At 40.4% G+C, this 19,798-nt stretch overlaps 1 protein-coding gene across 1 annotated transcript in view; it reads left to right on the top strand.

Moving 5' to 3' along the window:
* Positions 1–19,798, top strand: part of LIMCH1 (LIM and calponin homology domains 1) — a 175,678-nt gene that overhangs the window by 83,983 nt on the left and 71,897 nt on the right. The window contains exon 4 of the mRNA XM_066548481.1: positions 17,604–17,710. Within this exon, the coding sequence (XP_066404578.1) occupies positions 17,604–17,710 (107 nt within the window). The remainder of the gene's footprint in view (positions 1–17,603; positions 17,711–19,798) is intronic.

The following is a 19,798-nucleotide window of genomic DNA, read 5'->3' as shown; positions in this document are numbered from 1 at the left end:
GAATTTGGCATTCCTGCAAGTGACAGCCTTGGCTTTCATATTAGCTGGAGTGGGCAACTGACCTGGCTAAAAAATACCCTTTATCTTCCAGCATGAAAAGAAATGCGGGCAGGAGAGAAGGAAGAGGCTCACCAAGGTGGGAAAAGAGGTGTCATTCCATCAGTTTAAAATAGTTTTGAAACTGCAGCTACAGAGTTCAAACTTAGATGCACTCCTTTAGGTATTGGCCAAAAGCAAAGGACACAGGGAATCCAGGAAAGTCTCAACCTTAAATCTTTCATTTAAAGTTTGTCTGTGTTTAAAATTATACTTAGTAGTATTCTCACTCCCTAATTCTGGAAAGCCTCTCACAGGTTGGAGCCTGTAGGTCTGTGCTATAAATACCATCTCTGATCCCCAAGTGTCTTTTTCAGTGACATGTAGCCTCTGCTGCAGGGAACAGCAAGATCAATGTTGACAACCAGATAATAGCAGCGCTGGAAATGTGAAAAGGGAGAGTACCTTCCCAAAAATTCTTAAACTGAGAAATCCTGGGGTGGCAAGCAGGAAGAATTTTCACAGTATAGTCAGATTGGCCACCTCAAAATGGTCCAGGGAAGCTCAACCTTCTTTGACCTTCTCCTGTGAAAAGAGAGCAAGCCACAGTCTGTTGTGACCCCAGCCCTTGGGCTGAAGATGGTGGCAGAAGAATGCTGTCTCTAATCCCCTCCCTGGCTGCAAACCAACTTGGTGAAGTCCATTGCAGTTAATGTCTGCTAGCAACTGTTTGTACTGTTTCTATGCTGAAAACCTTTCCGGGCACTCTTAAGTGGATTTATTTTAGATGATGTGCATGTTGCTAGCAGGAGCCTACGTGCTGAATGCAGATGATGGAACGTGTCTTGCTCCAAAGATCACATTGCAGTTGTTTCCCTGACTTAAAGCAAACAAGCAAAAAGGCAAACTAATGGAAAACTGGTGCCTTGAAGAGCTGTGCAAAGTGATTTCTTTAGTTTAAGAGCCCAGTAAAATTCTATAGTCTGGTGCTGTGGTCAAGAATTAATAGAGGCCTGAAATACCTGACACTGAATTCTCCTTGTCTCTGCATTCCTCACTGCTCCTGGATTAAAGCCACTTTCTTCCTGCTTGGCATGGTACTTTCCAATTGTAATGCATTTCCTCTTAAATGTCCAGAGGTCTAATGATACTATTGTAAACCTGTTAAAATTAATGCTGCAGAGGAAACAGCTTAGTTAATTGCTTATGGAAAATACAGAGATAGGCTGAACTATCTGACTGAGGGACATCAAAACCATTAACTATTAACCTTTTGAAAGCTGAAAAGCCTTGTGATATCATGTGCAAATCTGCCCCACAGCTTAGTAGGAGAATTGCGCATTCATTTATGGACAAGCAATAGAACTAATGGTCTAGAAAATTAATATTGCAATACAAAGGCAATCCTCAGCTCTTTGGAGTGGTGTCCTTCTGTTAAAGTCCTCATTTTTGCCGGGTATTTGTTTGTTTCTGCCTCATTTTCATGTGGGAAGCACTATTACTTAAATGGCGAATGTCTGTTTTTCTTTGGAGCAATAGTGCACTCTGATTTATTACTGCATAGTGTGTGAAAGGAAGTTTTCTTTTCAGGCTTTTCAATAAGGGGAGAGTATTGAACTTGCTAAATGTGTGCATGCATCCAAGTGTGTACTGAGTTCAGCTTTTTTCAGTTCATTCTGTTACACTATTTCATTGCCTTGGCTTTTCTCCTTTGAACTGTAGTAGTTCTCATGCACAATTTAAAACCGACCTTGTGTTACCCTATAAGGCCAATGATGCTTCCCCCCTTCTCCTTTCTCTTCTTTTTTAGTCATAATGTTGGTATTATTTGGTCTCCTTTTACTACTAAAGAGATGTTACTTGACTTAATATGTTGCAAAGTGGCATTGGTGTGGTGGGAGGCATGTTGGACTGAGTGCCAGATTGTGACACTTACCCTTGCACCTGTTGTGGGGCAAAATGTTTCAGGCCTTAAAGTGATAGCCCAGGCTGCTGATGCTCTTGCTGCTTGCCATTTATAACTGTTGGGTTGGATGGGTGCTGTGTAGCTTGGCTTCACAGCCAACAAATCCTATGGGTGTTACCAAAAGTTCCTGGATATTTCTCATACCTTTTCTTAATGAAAGCTGCCTCACTGCTGTTGTCCTTTGAATACTGTTTCTCCTTTGGTTGGAAAGAGGCTTGCTGTTTTTTTCCAAAACCAATCCCAACTTTACCACTCCTGCCTAGCAACAGCATTAGGGATCTTAGAGCTAATGCCTGCTGTTGGCTAAATTACCTAAGTTGTCATTGAATTGTTATCTTTCCATTCAATGAAAGAATGATATAATGAAGTTATAATGAAGTTATAGAGGTTCCTGTGAAGCTGCTTGGTGAGTGCCTTCAGGGGGAAGCTGCAGGGCTGACTTGCTGGTAATGGGCACAAGAAGATGCAGCACAATAAAAAGCTCAAGTGTCAGTGAGACATAGGCTTACCCTGCAGGCAGCACCCAGTCTTTGGCTGACTACAGGAGGGATCCAAGGTCATTTTGGCAATTAAAGAGAGCTGAACTGTGAAGCAGGTCTGTTTCCTTGGCCAGCAGTGCATGGATCAGGAATGCCGGTCAGTGGTTTTTGGTTTTAACCTCCTGTCCTTCCTATCTCCTTCTGTCCTGCAGCCCCACAGCAGTGAATAAGACCATGCTATAAATGCTGTCTGCCTCTCAAGCCTGGTTTCAGACCAAAGCTGGCAGACCTGCTAGATAAGAAGTGTGACGTTTATGTATTCATTTCTGGTGTTACAGGGATCAGCCACAAAGTATTAGCACGACTATACAGTATGTCCTCTGTTATTTAAAAGTTAGGATAGTGGATAGGTTCAGTTATTTGAGGTTTCAAGTAATCCAGGGCAATTTTCAGTGTAATTAATACATGTCAGGAATTTGACCCTTGTGGGGATAACACTAAGTTCCAGATAACTGAGGTGATACTGCAAACAAGTTGTGAAAATTGTGCCAGAAGACTGTCTGCACTGGTCAGCAGCACCAGCTAATAAAATATCTCAACTTTTGATCTAGAAAAATATTTCATGCAACTTTCACTTGGCATCTGCAGAAGCAGAAAAAAACCCTTATTTTTTTACAATTCCTGGATGTTTTCTTTCATTGAGTTTCTCCTGTTACCCCTGTGGGGATCACATAGTAGTTGCTTCTTAAACTATAGCAACTCCATGAAAAGGAAAGCTTGAAATGTTCTGAGAATTCCACATGCACCAGACACAGATACACTGTTCTGCTGTACTGTTTGTTTCTTTTCAAAGAAAAAAGATGCAGATTAAAAAAAAATAATAACTACTACTACAGGCTTGATACTGTGTATTGGAAACAATGTATTTTCTGATATTTCAGAAAACAAATTATGAACAAATGCAGGAATTGCATCAATTATTGGCAAAACTAGTTGCACACTGGTAAATAAAACAGAATGGTTCCCAGGGAGTGCTGTCAGAGCTCTTACAAAAGCCTCTAAAGATTTAAAGAGAAGTAAGTACATAAGTAAATGTTGTGGGCCAAAAGAACACAAAAAAATTCTAACTAAATTCAGTGCTTAGTGACAGACTAATGTAAAAAAGTAGCATGATGTAAAGTTTGTCACAGGAGACTGAGTTTTGTTTTGCTCTGTATGTTTTGAGAAGTCAGGCTAGATTGGTCTTCTCCCTTAGTGTACAGGCCTGTATTCTATTTTTACACTGCTAAATAGTGACTGGGTGGAATCTATGTCAGTGGTCTGGGTGGAATGATGTGTCAGTGGTCTAGAATTTTAGACAAGGAAGAAGCAAGATAATTACATCCTCTTGGACAACTGGTGCAGTCCAACCAGACCAAAAATTTGAGTAAGCAAGGTATTAGCAGAATTATTTTAGAATGGGTGATGATATCTTCAGCAAAAATGCAACAGTTTTCTTTGTTCTTTTATTCTATCTGAAAAGAACCAAAGAGCAAAATTCAATCCAATATTATGATTAGTTTGAATGGAGTTTAGGAGCTGTATCTTCAGACCTGCCTGGCCTCCATTTTTGTGCATCTTGAGTCTTTGAATGACACAGTCATCACTGACCAAAATCCATTTTTCTGCAAAGTATCACGTCGCTGATATGAATCTCCTCTTCCCTGTTATCTATACGGCACCTCAAGTCGATTCAGGAGTTTGTAATTAAGAAAAAAACACACAGATACAGTAAAAAGGAACAGAGGAACAAGGTCAGCACAGTGTTATCAGCAAACTCAGTATCTATCTGCCACTGGCATTTCGAAGGCATAACTACTGCAGAATTTTGGGGAGAATGATGGAACAGTTCTAATGAAATTTAGAGGACCCTATTCATAAGCACTGTGTGTGAGAAAAACCAAAATCTGCCTAGAGTCAGCACCCACAGTATTAGACTAAGTTGGCTAGTTCCCAGCAGTGTTTGAGACCTTAAATGCTCTTTAGTCCTTACCCTCTGGTTGATCAGAGATTAATCACTTGCTTATTTAAATACTATTACCCAATCTCTTGAGCCACCCAATCCTGATTAAAATTTACTTTCTAAATTATGATTCTAGAGAACTGAAACTCCTTGAATTCCAGACCTTTACATATTTTTGAAGAACTGAGAGTCCTTAGTGTAAAACTTGCATAAAAAATTCTTGCAGAGAGTTTATCTTTCCAAGAGTAGTTCACCTTGCTTTTTCTTTTTCATTTGGCTGAAATTTGATGAGCAATACTAGAAATCTAGTACTTAAACCTTAATACAAACTATTATGTAAGTAAATTACACACCAAGAACTTCAAAGATTGTGGTCAGTGTTCTCCATCACAGCTTCCAATATAATTTATTCTCTTTTTAAAGCAGCATAGAAATATTCTCTTCTTCTATAACTTTGCAAGTTGGAGAAATAAAAATGCCAGACTGAGGATGGGAAGTAAATAAGAGGAAAAACAGTCAACTGCTCCATTCAGGATAATGTAAGGTGGAGTTTAGGATATGCCAGAGAATGCAGAACCCTGGATAACCTCTGTGGTGTGGGTGTGGGCAACTCACTGAACAGTCTCCTTGGCTTTGGCAGCTCTCACCCTTGCTCAGGACAGCCACATCAGCTCTTGCAGGAGAGCAGCTTGATGCAAGTGCCTTTCCCATTTGAGGGCAAATGGCCCAAATGGCCTTGGCAGTGCAGCACATTTAGGGATTTCCAAGAAGCCAAAAAGCCCCAGAAAGTGGGTGCTCCTCAGGTGCTAGCTGACTCTCCACAGTCTCTGCAGTCACAGGCATGCTGAAGCCCCTGAGCAGCCCTGGGCTGGCTGGCATGTACACAAAGAACATGCAGAACATGTGTGACCAGGGTCTGGTGCCTCCTCAGTGGGTGGGCTCCTGTGCTGTAGTTTGGGCAGTGTTCCTGTATGGGGGGATAGGATGTACGAAAATTAAGATAGTGCAGAAGGTAATCTCACACCTGAGGAGTTGCAGCTGTACTAATCACAAAAGATTAGGAACAGGCCTGCCTTTAATAGGCCACAGCTGGGTCCAATAAGAAGATGAGTGCTACAAAAGAGTGGGTTAGCTGGTTGTTCTGTGAAGAAGGGGTCAGTGCTGCAAGGAGCTGCCTATGCAAAATCACTGAGAAGGTATGGGATTTTTGCAATAAGATGATAGCATTCCTGCATCACCTAAAGTGGTTGCAGAGCTCTGTAGCCCCTGTTTTGGATGGGGCTACATCTGTTGACCTTGTAAAGCCCAGGTAGCTCCCAGTAGGGTCTCCAAATTTAAGGGTTGATTGGCTTCAGCACAGTGCTGAGCATCAGCTGGGTTAGTGCATTGAAGCAAGGCACCCTGTGTATGATGAATGTATTCCCTAGTCACTAGGAAAGGCAGCGAAGAAGTGCTTGCCAAAGCCAGTAAGTCCTGCTGGCCTTGAGCTGATTTTGGGTAGCCATGTGTAACACTTGCATTCTCCAGAAATCTGCATCTATGGGAGTGGTTTGGAGATGTGAGCTGGCTGGGGATTGGGACTCTGCAGAGCTTTAAATCAGCTGATTTGCTGCCAGCTTCTTATTGGTGCTGGAGCTAGTACAGCTGCTTTAATGGTCTTTGATGCCTGGCCTAATAATCTTGCTAGACTCTACTGGTTCTTCTGCCTAGATATACCTCTCTCTGATCAACTCTGAGTCCTGGCCCTTTGCTGGGGAGAGGAAAAAAATCACATTTATGTTAAATTTACCATTTTCATTTATACAGTCTCATCAGCTAAGTTTTATTGTGTTTTTTATGTGGCTTTAAATTGAAACAGTTTTCAGAATTAACAGGTGAGGAGTTGGAAGCTTGTTGTTTGATCATGCATGAACATCTCTGCTGGCCTTATTTGTGACTGTTGTGAGCAGGAGCCACTGGTTATACCCAGGTAAGCTGAATTATAAGCATGATTGGCTCTTTTCTTTTAACAAACAAAAGTTTATCTCTGGTCTGGCAAGGACAGAGGGTAGAGTATTAACTGAAGTTTTAAGAATAAATTATCAGTGATAGCCAATTTGTTTTCCTTTTCTGTTCCCTTCACCAACAAACAATACAAGTTATTTCTGCCACCTTCACTGCTTAGATCTTGTTTCTAAAGACCTGGTGTGGTCCATGTGATGAACACATCTTCCTGCCCTTGTTGCTTTGTGTATTCTGAGGGGAGAGAGTGTTGCAGTAGTACACCTCTAATGTGTAGAAGAAAACTGAACAGCAGGGATCTCAGTCCTGTAAGAGGACACATCCTTTCCCATCCTCTGTTGTGCTGTCCAAAGACATTGTGAAAGAGCTGGAAAAATGCTTTGCAATAGGAATGCACCATATTCTGTTCATTCTGAACAGACTTCTGTTCATTCTTTCTTCCTTTAATCATTGATTTTATTCCATTAATTTAAGGAAATTCTGCTTCTTAAATATATTATCGTACTACATTTCATTTGTCCTGGAAGCTTAGTCTTCCCAACTGCAAATTACACTGGCCTCCAGATGTAATCCATGAATCCTGATTTCCAAATGCCTCTTCAAAGGCATGCTTTCATGATCACTATAGACTTAGTGAACAGTAGCAATTTAAGTAGGCTACTGTGTAGTTAATCTAAGTTTGCAGTTACAATAGCTTTAGAAATAGTCATGCTATTTCTTGAATCTAGAGACTGCTTACTGCTAGTTGAAAAGGAGTGGAAAAGCAATCACTGCCAGACTATTGGGTAGTTCATCTTGCCATGAATATTTACCATTAAAAAAAAACCACCAAAGTTGGAGATATTCAAGATCATTGATAATTATGGCTGTGCCATCTAGACACCAAATGTATGTTTTCATATCAGGGAAAGAAACATCAGATACATGGATAATAGTATTGGAGTACTCAATAATTTAAGCTGTTATACTGTATATGGTCAAAGTCACAAATGGACACAGATCTATTGAGCATATTTTTGCACAGATACTTTGATTGTCTGTAAAATTCACTTGCAGAAAATTAAAAATTATGCATTTCCCCTTCCTTTTCCTCACCAAAGTAATTCTAGACACCTAAATATGAAAGCTTTCTATTTATTTTTTTTAGTGGAAGTAAAACCAACAAGGTAGGTTTTTCATGGGGGATGTGCTGGAACTTAATTCAGTAGAAATAGCCAATTTTAAAAAAAATTGTGGTTTTTGGACTTGAACAGCTTCTTTTAGAAGTGTTTTAAGGAGACCCCAACCTGTACATTTAAAAAGTCCAGTATGTTTTATGTAATGTTGGCATGAAAATGCAAAGCTGTGAGTGGGGGGAAAATGTATGTCAGGTATCGTGTAACAGCAGCAAAAATATTTCTGATGTTTATCAAACCTTGAACACCACAGATTAGTAAAACATATTCCTTGGCAATAAAGAGTAGATGTTTAATTTGAAAGGAGAAGTGGAATTTGTTGCTTTTTTTTGCAGAGGTCATGAACTGACCAGGAATGAGTCCTCCTTGGCAGTTTCACTGTTTTGCTGTTTGCCTTGGGGAATAGAGATTTTAACAGCTACTGCCAGGCCCCTGGCCCCCACAAGCAGCTTTCTTGCATCTTTTGAGGCCCACCTACAGCAGCTGTACTTGGACAGAGGGATGGAGAGGCCCTCCAACAGCTCAGGATGCAAAGTGTCCTGATCCCTGCGGTGGATTGCAGTCTACTGAGAGAAGTCCAAATATTGACAAGTGTTACAGTTTTCTGGCTTTAAATGGAAGATAGCTTTGCTTAATATACTAACCAAAAGGGAACATACCATGTAAAAGAAAAGGGCAAGAAAGGAAAGTCATGCTAGAAGTCAGTAGTTACTGCAATTAGAAAAAGTGTTGAGGCTGCCAGGTGGTGGTCATACATTCAGTTTTAGAGGTTTGATGTCATATTGATTTTAATTTTAGGTACTGATTTCTTTTGTACCTTTACAGTTTCAGACCTTAAAAATAAACTTCAGAAAATTTCAGCTGTTCTCTAGCCCTGAATGCTCAGCTGGCCCAATATAACTGGATGTCACAAAACTTCAGATTATGTTAATCATGCACATATTTTCATTAAAACCTTGTATTTTGGGGATTTTACAATTGTGATGAAATCTGCTTCTGTGCCTGATTAGGAAGACAGCTGATAAATTACATGGGGAAGGTAAGAATTGAGATTATACCTCCAACACAGTTTTGTGTCTCTAAATAATCAGGTTCTTGTGTATCAGGAAAGCATTATGTATAATTCTCAGTATTGCTCACTTCTGTTTCCTTTATTTTTTTTGTCCTTGCCATCTGCTTTGGATGTAGCGACAGTGAAAAAATAAAAGCAGTCAGTAGGGATCACAGCTTGAGAAGTATTTTTGAGGTAGTAATCTCTGAAGCTGCATGCAGAGGCACTGATTATGCTTTGTGTTACCTGTACTGGTTTATAATAGAGGATGCTGGTCAGATAATTAAAAATACAATCAGACACACCTTTTCAGGTGGACAGGCTCATGATGCACAGAATTTTTCCTCATTTTCTTCTCTGCAAGACCCACTCCATCCCAAAGGGGTTTTTTTTAATGTGATGATTTCCTGGAGCTGAGTCCCTTGAAGAATCAACACTGCTCTTCCTGGAAAACAAGGTTATTTTCTCTCCAGTCAAGCCAAAATATAGAAAGCAGGTGTTGGGTATCAGTGCCCTGGGATATCAAATGTGATCAAAGGGATCCCATGAAGCTTGGGCTCTGCTGACAGAGAAAAGAAGGAAGGTTATGTAAAAAAAAAAAAGGTATTATCTTTTGTAGACTTGCTAGTATAACTAAGGAAAAATTGGAATAAATCTTAGCACACATATTTGCTTTGCATAGGTAATCATCTTTACCACCAAAGTACCCCTCTTAGTAGAAACACATAAATACTTTTTTAAAAGTATGTGTTGTGCCATGGCTTAACACACAATTGCCCTGACAGCAGTCTGGAAAGGCACAGGTTTATTCAGCACTGCTTGGTTTAATTGATGACAATATGTAACACGGGAAGGACTTGTGTTGGAGATTAAGCTGTTTGTGGCACTCCTTTGGATTACCCTGGGTCTTTACCTTTTGGGTATATTGCCCATGAGGTAATTCAGCTTTATTTATCTATGGGTTTGGGGTTTTTTTTGTATGCAGAGTGATAGGCTTTAACACTATGTCTAGCAAAAAAAAGTACTCTCCCACATTTAATGCTCAGGTTAATTTCTTTGGTGATCTCCTTTACTTAAATTTTATTGCCACAATATCTGGTGTAGTGGTTCTTATGACTTAGAACTTTAGATTTGAAGTCCATATATTTTTGTTTTCTTTAAGCAGTTTGTTTGGGATGGCTGTCTTTTAAGTACTTATAAATCCATAGTCAGACTCTGTACTTTTCTTGACACTTTGGGTCTATTCAAACAAACCAAACTTAGGAAACAGCTTGTCTCCTAAACTTAGTTGTGACTTTCTTGCCCATTTTTATATTTTGCTGTAGACCTCATTTGTGGGGACAACAGCTGCAGGGATGTGCTGAGAAAGGAAAGTGACCAGTTTCCCCAGAGGATGTTCTGACAGAACCATTGCGGCACTAGCTGTGGTTTCAGGGTTGAAACTCTAGAGATCTGTGTTTAGGTTAGTCATATTCTGCACTCATAATGTGAGTGCAAATGAAGGTCAAATTTATCTGTAGGACCTTTCTTCCTCTTCTTCAGACAGACAGTACAACTATTGCCAGGAGGATGGAGAAAAAGTAGCTGCCACAGATGGGAGCTCAGGTCACCCTCAGAGCATGATGTTGTGAAGCTTCTTTCATTCTTGTCTCTTTTGTAGCTCTTTCCCCAACACACTCTGACATAACTTTTCTATTGACCCACTTCATGGCTTCACCAAGAAGGCAGAGTGAGATAAGTCCTTTCCATCACCACAAAAGGAGCCATGCTTTATGTTTTTGCTGGTTTTGTGGTTTTACCCCTCTGGCTCTGGATTTTCAAGGTGAATTCCCAGTGGTTTCTAGGAGTGCTTCACTACAATTCACTGTATGAGAACTTGTTTTTAACCCTGCTCTTTGTAAACTTCTTTCACGCACAAACAAAAAAAAGGGTGGATAACAGAAGTCATAAAACTGAGACCAAATCCCTCACAAGCCAAACACTATCATCTGGTATTAAAAAGCTGAGGGAGCAAATGGCAGAGAAGGGGTGGAAAGGAAATGTTATCCTCTTCCTTGGCCATAGTGGGGCTGTTGCCATAGAATATGGCATCAGATAGGCATCCCCTCTTCATGACCTGGCAAAATCAAACATCTGTTTGACATCTGGCTGTGATTTCATCAGCATCAGAGCTAGTGAATAGCCTGGAAATGTTTGGGTTTTTCCCTGCCTGCCTATGTTCTGTATTCAGTACTGTAAACAAAGTCATCTTTAGGGTGTATCTTGGGTTTGGCAAATCTAAGGGAGTTCACATCATCTGATCATCATCTGCTCTCTCCCCCAAAGACATGGAAGTTGACTGAGCCCCCATTTGTTTAAATGTTTAATTCATGCCTTCAGGGATAATGACCTGATGTAGCAAGGGGTGATATCAGGACCTGCTTCATTAGTGAAGTCATAGGGTCAGCCTTGTACTCATGCTCTGTGCACCCCTCCCAGCCTCTCGTGGTTTGCTTTTGCCTGTTGGGTTGAAGTTTGCTCTTGCTCATGTTCTCTCCTTTGCTCAGCTTCCATCCACATTATTGAAAAATTGTAAGTTTTTATACAATCAATAGCAGCATCAAAGTTGTGCACTATCTTCTTGCTCTAGACACTTGCAGATTTTTACCCTAGCAAGCCTGGCTGGGAGCAACAGGATCTAAGCACCTTGGCACTTCCAGCTAAGTTACCTTTGGAGTCAGGTACTGAGACACCCAAAGGGAGTTGGGGTTGTTTAGCCTGGAGAAGAGGAGGCTCAAGGTGGACCTCACTGCTCTCTACAAGTTCACAAAAAGAGGTTGTAGTGAGGTGGGGGCTGGTCTCTTCTGCTGTGCCTACAGTGAGAGGACTAAAGAACATGACTTTAAGGTGAGACAGGGGACATTCAGACTGGGTATTAGAGGAAAAAAAAAAATCACTGTAGGATGATCAGGCGTTGGAATAGGCTGCCCATGGATGTGGTGGAATCACATCCCTGAAGGTGTTCAAGAGGCATCTGGATCTGGCACTGGGTGATGTGGTTTAGTAGTTCAGGGATCACAGGGGTACTGCTGGGTGGATGGTTGGACTGGATGATCTTGAAGGTCTCTTCCAACCTTGATGATTTTATGTTTCTTTATTTTTATCTTCAGGTAGGCTTAGATATTACGTGAAGGTAATTCAATTACGTTTGGGGTTTCTGGTGTGTTTTGTGCAGTTTAACTACAGTACCAACTGGCCCATTTCTTCACACCATTTTAAAGGTGTTTTTTGCCTTTCTGGCAAGAAAGCCGGACTGTTATTGAAGGAGACACATATTTTCCTTCTTGGCTGCCCAAAAAGAAGCAGAAGAAGGCTGGGCTTCCTGGCTTCCTTCACCAGCTTCTCTGGGGTGCGCTGGAAGGCTCTACCTGTGGAGCCGGGCAGCGCCGTGCCCGCGCGGTGATCCTGCTCCTGCTGCTGCAGTCTGATCATGGCGGTGTTTATTCTCCGCTCCTGCCCCTTGTCTTTGCGCTCGCACGATCCGCACCCAGCGCTGCCCTCCCTCCCTCCCTCCCTCCGCGCCGGGTGCGGGGCAGCGCCGCCGGGTGGGTGCGGGCGCAGTCCGGGGCTGCGGCTGCCCTGGCCCGCTGCCGCCCCGCCGCGGGGTCGCGGCCCTGGGGAGGCCAGGGTCGGTCCGGCTGACGGGCTGGTAAGTCCTGCTTCCCCTCCCTGCTCCCAGGGATCATCTCTTTATGGTGGTTTTTTGGGTTTGGATTTTTTTTTTTGTTTGTATGTTTGGTTTTTTTTTCCCCCCACTAGCATTTAATTTTCGTGGGTGAGGCTACTATGCGCCAGAATCCTTTGGGGATGTGAGGATCCCTGTCTCCCCTTTCTCTTCTGTTGTCCCCTTCAATTCTGGTGTGCTGTCAGCCTTCCTCTTCTGGAGATTAACCATCCTCAGCTTCTGAGTGAATGTATCCTAACTATGATCCATTTTCTTCCAAATCTACTGATTTGGGATTTGCCACAGAAAACAGTCTTTTATGTAGTTTTGCTAGATATATACAGCAAAGCATATTGGATGAATAGTAAAACACATATACACACACATACGTATTGTTAAAGATATGTATATAGTTAAACATACACAGAAAAGCATCTTGGAGAAATAGTACCGCATATGTACATATGTGTGTGTACCTCTCTCTTTCCCCTTATATATATATATATGCATACATATATATATATAGATTGATTTTTTTTTCCTATATATACATATATATATGAAAAGTTCCTAGTCCTTCTCATAGAAGATTTTTCCTGGTGGACTTGAACTGAAAATTCCAGTATTTCAATGAACCTGTGAATCAGGCAAGATCCACTGCTTTTATATAGATAAATTATCACCACTACTTACTTAAAATGGAAAAATGAGGGAATTAGGAAGAAATGTTGAGACCAAACAAAAAGCTTTTGAGAGTCTATTGGAAACTTCTCAGAAAAGCAGTTTGGAAATTTTTAATTTTAGTGCTCTTCTCATTTATTCTGGAGCAGGGAAAATATCAGCATTCCAGAAATGAAAAAGGCCACCTGTTTGTCTGCAGCTGTCCTGCAAAACAGAGTAGTGCTACTGGCAGCTAATAATATCTTCAGCTTGCAGAAGTGGCGTATATTTGGTATTTTATTCAGTATTCTGGGCAGATATACAGCTTGGCTTGCTTTTATTTTCCCCAAGTTTATCTGAATATCTCATACGGGCCATGCAGTAGCACATGTGACAAATGATGGCTCCGCAGTGCTAAGCTGTAGAATGGATTTGCAGTGCAAATACAGTGAGACTGTTTTGTATGTATTGAGGCGGATGAAAGGAATGGAAGTGGGCCAAATTCAAGCTGTTTGCCATTGCATCTGATCAGCAGATCCTATGGAGAGAATTTGCCTGCTGTGAATATTTGATTCTCGCTAGCTTGAACTATCTTGTGTGTTGGCAGTGCTACTGTGTGAATTTGCAGTGGCTTTCCAGGGTGTCTGTTCTGCTCGACTGCCAATTTCTGGGAGTTTTTTTACAGGGTTCAGGATTTTGTGCTCCACTTTGTGCATGAGGAAAATCACTTAATGCTATACAGTGAACATTTTTTTCATATTTATAACACTCTGATTAAAACAAAAAAATTAGAAGTGAGTAGTCTGTTGACTTTTCCCTCTCCCTCATTCCCTCCCTCCACCTTCATAAAGGCGTAACCCCTCTGCCACCTACTCTCTCTGCATTACCTTCAGATGATTGTCCTGGCAAGGTGATTTTGTAGTGGTGAGTCTGTCAGATGACACACCAGAAAGGATGAAAATGTGATGGTGTTGCAATGCAGTTGTGAGAGAAGAAGCATTTTTCCCTTCCTTCCCATGCATCCTTCTAAGTTCTCAGGGAGTCAGTGCTCTGCACCCTTATCTGTCATGACCCTTCTTACTGGTTCATGGCTGGCTTGCCTGGGAGTTTGCAGTTTTGTGTTGGTTAATTTTTTGTTTCTGAAATTCAGTATGGTGAAACATTTACATTAATAATTTTTGGTTTTCAGTACTTACAAGTAAATGACATTGCCTGTAGTGCTGATGTAGCAGTAACTGTCAGGACTCTGCTGAGGCAAGCAGAAAAGGCTTGGGATTTAACCTATTAGTGTATCCTGTGTCTGTCCCCACACTGAAGTATTTATCTTCTCTATACAGCCTATTTAGACTTTCTGTCATTTTACAGATTAAGCATAGATAAAATTGTATAGCTGTGATATCTATAGGTTACAGATTTATAACTTATAGATCTATATAAATATAGATATTTATGATATAAAATTTTATATATTAAAATGACAGAGAAAATTTGCAAAATAAATTTGGGCTGTAACCTATCAGCTTTTTCTTCCTCTATGTGTATGAAGGACAGAAGCCAGAAGATGATTTTTGATTATACAGTGGTGTGGGATAAAACCAAGAGGAGCCAGCAAGAGACAGTTGCAGGTCCTCTGGGGCTGTAGGAAATGATGTGCTGAGCAAATGACCAATACTGTCTATTCCAACACTGCAGCTGCAGAAAGTAATGGCTGAGAGAAAAGCAGTATCATCTCCATTTAAGGAACTGAGGAGACTGTGTGATAGTGCCTTGTAGGGGCTGCCAGAGGGACCAAATTCTTGTTGAGTGTCTTCTGAGACCACTGTAAAAGATAGCACTCTGTTAGCTGAGGCACAGCAGCTGGCCACCCTGAGATCCTTGCCACTGCAGTGTGACCCATTTGCATGACCTATTTAACTCTGCCAAGTTGTAAGGAGCTGGGCTGGCACATTAAATGTTTCTTTTCAGTCACCCATTTAAAGTAAGAATGGTTTTTATATCTTGCTACTTGTAAACCTGTTTTTTCTGCATTCTTCAGTTTCTTGAGCAATGACAAAGACTGGCGTTTTTTGACAAAAAGTGCATAATTTCAGCTAACAGACACTGAACAATAAATCCTGTTGAAAGATAAAAGCAACATTTTCTGAGAACCAAAGAAATCAGGACCTGTTCAATGCAATGTGTAGTAATCCTGAGAGAAAGCTTTGCTGGGAGCTGGGTCTTAACTTTAAGACTCCTTTCTCCCTTTAGTGGCTTAGGAGTGCTTTTCTCTAGTGACTCAATGGAACTAACAAATGTGAATTTCATCTGTACTAGAGCAAACCAGGAAAAGTTTAGTTTTGCAGTAGTATGGGATACATTTTTTGGCTTGGGGTTAGGCAGCCTAGGCAGGTGTCCTTGAATAAATATATCACTTGAAAGCACTCTCTTTGTTGGATTTTTCTTCAATCCTTTTAAACAAGTGCCATTTTTAGAACCACTGGGAAATAAAAAATATGAGATTTTTAGCAGAAGCTTCTTTCAGGGCTCACTGATTGCATCTTGTTGGCACATGTGGTTATTTGTGCCCACACAAGATACCAGCTTTCTGAGGAGTTGTTTGGGTGTTAGTGACTTGCCAAACATTATTCATATTATGACCATCAAAATAAAAGCATGAAGCCAACAGGAGTAGATGACACTGACTTTTGAGAAGCAGGCATTTGTTCATCAGCAGAAGAACCAAGTTTCCAAATTATGTGGCTGCCAAATAACTGGTATTTTTGTTACTGCTTATCATAACTCAGATATCAACTTCTGGCATAAAGATGGCTGCAATTAGTTATCTTCAGTGTTCCTCCATCTTTGATTGTTTTCTAAGTCTATTAGGTTACTATGATCTCTATGTCCAGTATATTTTTTGTTAAATTTGGAAATGCTGTTAGGAATTTTTTTTGAATGCTTTTGCATTTTTATTTGATATATTAGATTTATGCATTGCTCCACAAGCCATTTGAGAGTGACCAGGACTGTCCTCCATCAAAGACTAAACATAAGAGTTATTCATGATGCAGTTGGAAAAATTATAATGCAAACAGTAAGCCAGATGGAAAACTTTACAGGCATCTTTTCATGTCATAAATGATGCTGTCTCTTTGGGTTATGGGTTCTCTGCTCTCTCAACTGCTGTTCCTTCCCCCCCTGGCTCCCCTCCAGAGCTGTTAAGTTTCAGCCAGGGAAGAAAGGGAGATTTTAACAACTCTGAATTTCCAAGTCTCTGTTTTCTGTGGTGTGGCTGGCGAGCTTTGTGTTGAGAGTGTTGGCATGCAGAGAGCCATGGCGATTTGCATGCTGCTTGCGGAACAAACAGGGCTGCTCTCCTGAGCCCCAAGAAAGGCTGGGAGCAGATGTGGGAGAGCCCTGCTCACCAATCCTGCTCTGTCATGCAGAGTGGGTAAGAGCTGAACGCCACCAGGCTCCTCTGCTTCCCAGTTTTTATGAAAACAGGTCTCCACCACGTGCTGTGGTTCTGCTCCTCTGTGATTCTTCATGTGGCAGCTTAGCTTTAGGTTTGAGATGAGATTCCTCAAAGAATATCAAGCTGTACATTTTATCTTTACTTGTCATCTACCATTGCAGTTGCTGGTCTAGAAATGTATATATCTAAAAAAATTATTCTCTACTAGCTGCAAGATTTATCCCTGTAAAACATATTCACTGGTTCTGTAACAGGGGTGTGGTGTACATGCACATGTATAAAACCTGTATTAACTGTATATGCACACATGCAGATTCAATCTCCTTGTTGCAAACTGAAGTGTCATCACTTGGACTTAGTTTGAAAGAGAGGTTTTTAGCCTTTCTTAGTTATTGACTTTTAATTTTTACACTTTGCAAAGAGTAAAGCCTCCATAAGAAGTGTTACAAAATTGGGTGTTGTTTCTTCTTAGAAACAGTGGCCATGTGAAGTGTAGCTTCAAGGTTTTTATTTCAGGAGAAAGCACCTATCTCTTTTCTCAGTGGCTTCTGATTAGTTTCCTTTGGAGAGGCAAGAGAACAGTTGTGTTAACTGGCTTGCTCATAGCTAACATGCAAAGTGTTTTCTGAACAATTTGCTCGCTTCAATGGTTGCGGGCTTTTTTGCATCTACTCTTCCTGCTCCCTTCAAAAATCCTGGCTTTTCTACTCTGTAAAATGCTGAGGTTGTGAGGCAGCCTCCAGCAGTAGGTGGAGAAATCAGTGGGCCTTTTCCAGTTAAAAAAGTTGCCAGCATCTGTGTTTGTAAAGAAGTCAACAAGCTTGTTGTAGTTGTATATCTTGGAAAAAAGAAAGAAGAAGAAAAAAGTTTCATACATATGTGGTTTTCAAACAAAATCTACACTGACCTCTTAAATTATGTGACTGGAAATATCTTTGGTTCTTCATTTAGCTAATGGTATGACTGTTCATGAGCAGTTACTGAATTAGGGAGAAGTTGGTCTGGTAAGATTTTTTTTCTTTTAGTAAAGGAGAGCTTGAAGTGTTGAGATTTTATGGTTTTTTGTCTCTTTTCAGGATAATATCATATTATTCTTAAGAGGCTGCAAAGAACTGGGACTTAAAGAATCTCAGCTTTTTGATCCTGGTGATCTGCAGGACACATCAAACAGAGTAACCATCAAGTAAGTACAACAGTAGTTTGTGACTAGCATGTTACAGCCTCAGGTGCATGTGATGCAATAGTAAATATTTAAGAATGAGCAAAAAGGTTATAGAACTGTAATTAGTATAAGGCAGATAGGAAGCAGAAGTTTGGGAAACTTTCAGTGATGGGATGAATAGATTGTTCTATTCAACAGGTTTTGTGCCAGAGATATCAACCACAGCTCTGCAAAATAGGACAACACTTGGAGAATGCTCTCCAGCCCATGGTGTGACTCTTGGGGATGTGCAGGCCTAGGAGTTGGACTTGATGAGCCTTGCGGGTCCCTTCCAACTCCGTTTATTCAGTGATTTTGTGAAAATACTGTCTTAGTTAGACAATGAGATTCTGAGGGACTTAGGGGTTTTCCTAATCCAAATTGATGATATTCTTTTTTTGTCTGTCCAGCTCATAAATTATTGTAGTCTGGTGGAAAAGAAGTCACAGTTCTGCTGTGTCAGATGAATTGTTCTGATGGTGAAACATAGGACAGTTAGAGGCCCCTCAGATTCTATGAGATGCAGGCATAAGCATGGTCTCTTCACTTCCCTGCAAGAGCTGTAGCTTGAGATATGCAGTAATTGGACTGAGGAAGTCTGTGAGAACTGGAAATGCCACAATTTAGATAGTTTTTCACCAAAACCTCATGCCCACTATCACACAAATTGTGCAGGCCTCCCATCTTTTAAAAGCAAAACCACCCCACATTTTCATAAAATTTAAAAAATTTATAATTGGTGTTTCTTAACTTCTAAATTGGTATTTGAAAGTTTTCCTGAAAGTTTTGGGTCTATCATGTCATGTTACAGTTATAACAGAAGTTATTGCTCTACAGACAAGCAAATGCTGCTGAGTTGATTGAATGGTCTAATTTCATTTGGCCGAAAAGATCGCTAATGAAATCCTGATCAGACTTATCTATTTTAGAGAGGCATATGGAAACAATTTACTAAATTTCAGTAGCATTTTTTTTTATTCCTTTCTGGCAATTGAAGCTGGGCAAGTTTTCATGGTATTCAGGCACTGTCTGGGAAAATTCAAAGGCTCTGAAAATCAAATTGGCCGGTGTCCTTGTTTTAAGGTATACCATTTTTTGCTCCTTCCCAAGTTTCTGACTCTAACATGAGGTTCTTCTTGCCCTCTACATGGCAGTGAGTGGAGACTATGTCATGTATTTCTTCTAAATCTGATAATACTTTGATAAAATGTGTTCTTCATGATGTGCTGTAAAATCATTACGATGATTGACTGAAGAGAGTTGCAAAACAATCCATAATCTTCATATAAAACCCTAATCTCCATATGAAACCAGAGAGGAAGAGTCTTTTTGATAAAAAACTTTCATCTTTTGGGGTTGAGGATAGATGGAGTACCTTGGTGGAGACAGGTTGAGAGGCTTTGACTGGGGTGGAGCTCAAAGCAAAGCTGTCACCAAGTTAAACCTGGCATCATAAACCCTGCAGAGCTGGCCTGGGCCTCCACTGCATATGAGGGCTTCAGAGAAAGCAGCTGTGAAAATGAGCCAAATGTTTTCCTAGCACTGTCCAAGTTCACACTGAGTAACTGAGTTGAGGTGTACAAGCCAAGTCCATGACTGTTTTAGAGAAATATGTTGAAAGCTGCATTCTGCTAGCTAGTTCCCAAAGCATGAAGGTGATTTTTTTCCCTCTTTGAAGATTTTTGCATGATTTTTTTAAACATGGTGAAAATATTATTTGTGGTAAAGGATGAGTATGACATTATTGCACATGATTAAGATAATCACGTTTTGCCTTTTTTTCCATACAGATGTTAATTGAGGCATGTATTAGATCTATTTTTTGGATCATTCTGCTTATAAAAGTTATGAGCTAATGCTGTAAGGAATTTTTTTGTAACTAGTTAAGCAAGTCTCTTTCCCACTATTATTTTACTAAGAAAAAAACAGGACTATTCTATTTTTCATATTGTGTGGGTATTAGTGGACAAAATTTTGGCTTAAAAAGATATCAAAAATACTTTGTTTACCATTCCCTATATTTAGACTTTTGTTGTTCTAACAGATTTAAGTATATTTATTTTTGGTTTT

The sequence above is a fragment of the Molothrus aeneus genome, chromosome 4 (assembly GCF_037042795.1).
Source record: "Molothrus aeneus isolate 106 chromosome 4, BPBGC_Maene_1.0, whole genome shotgun sequence".
Lineage (NCBI taxonomy): Eukaryota > Metazoa > Chordata > Aves > Passeriformes > Icteridae > Molothrus > Molothrus aeneus.
The sequence above is the reverse complement of the archived record's forward strand: the minus strand, read 5'-3'. Positions and strand labels throughout refer to the sequence as shown.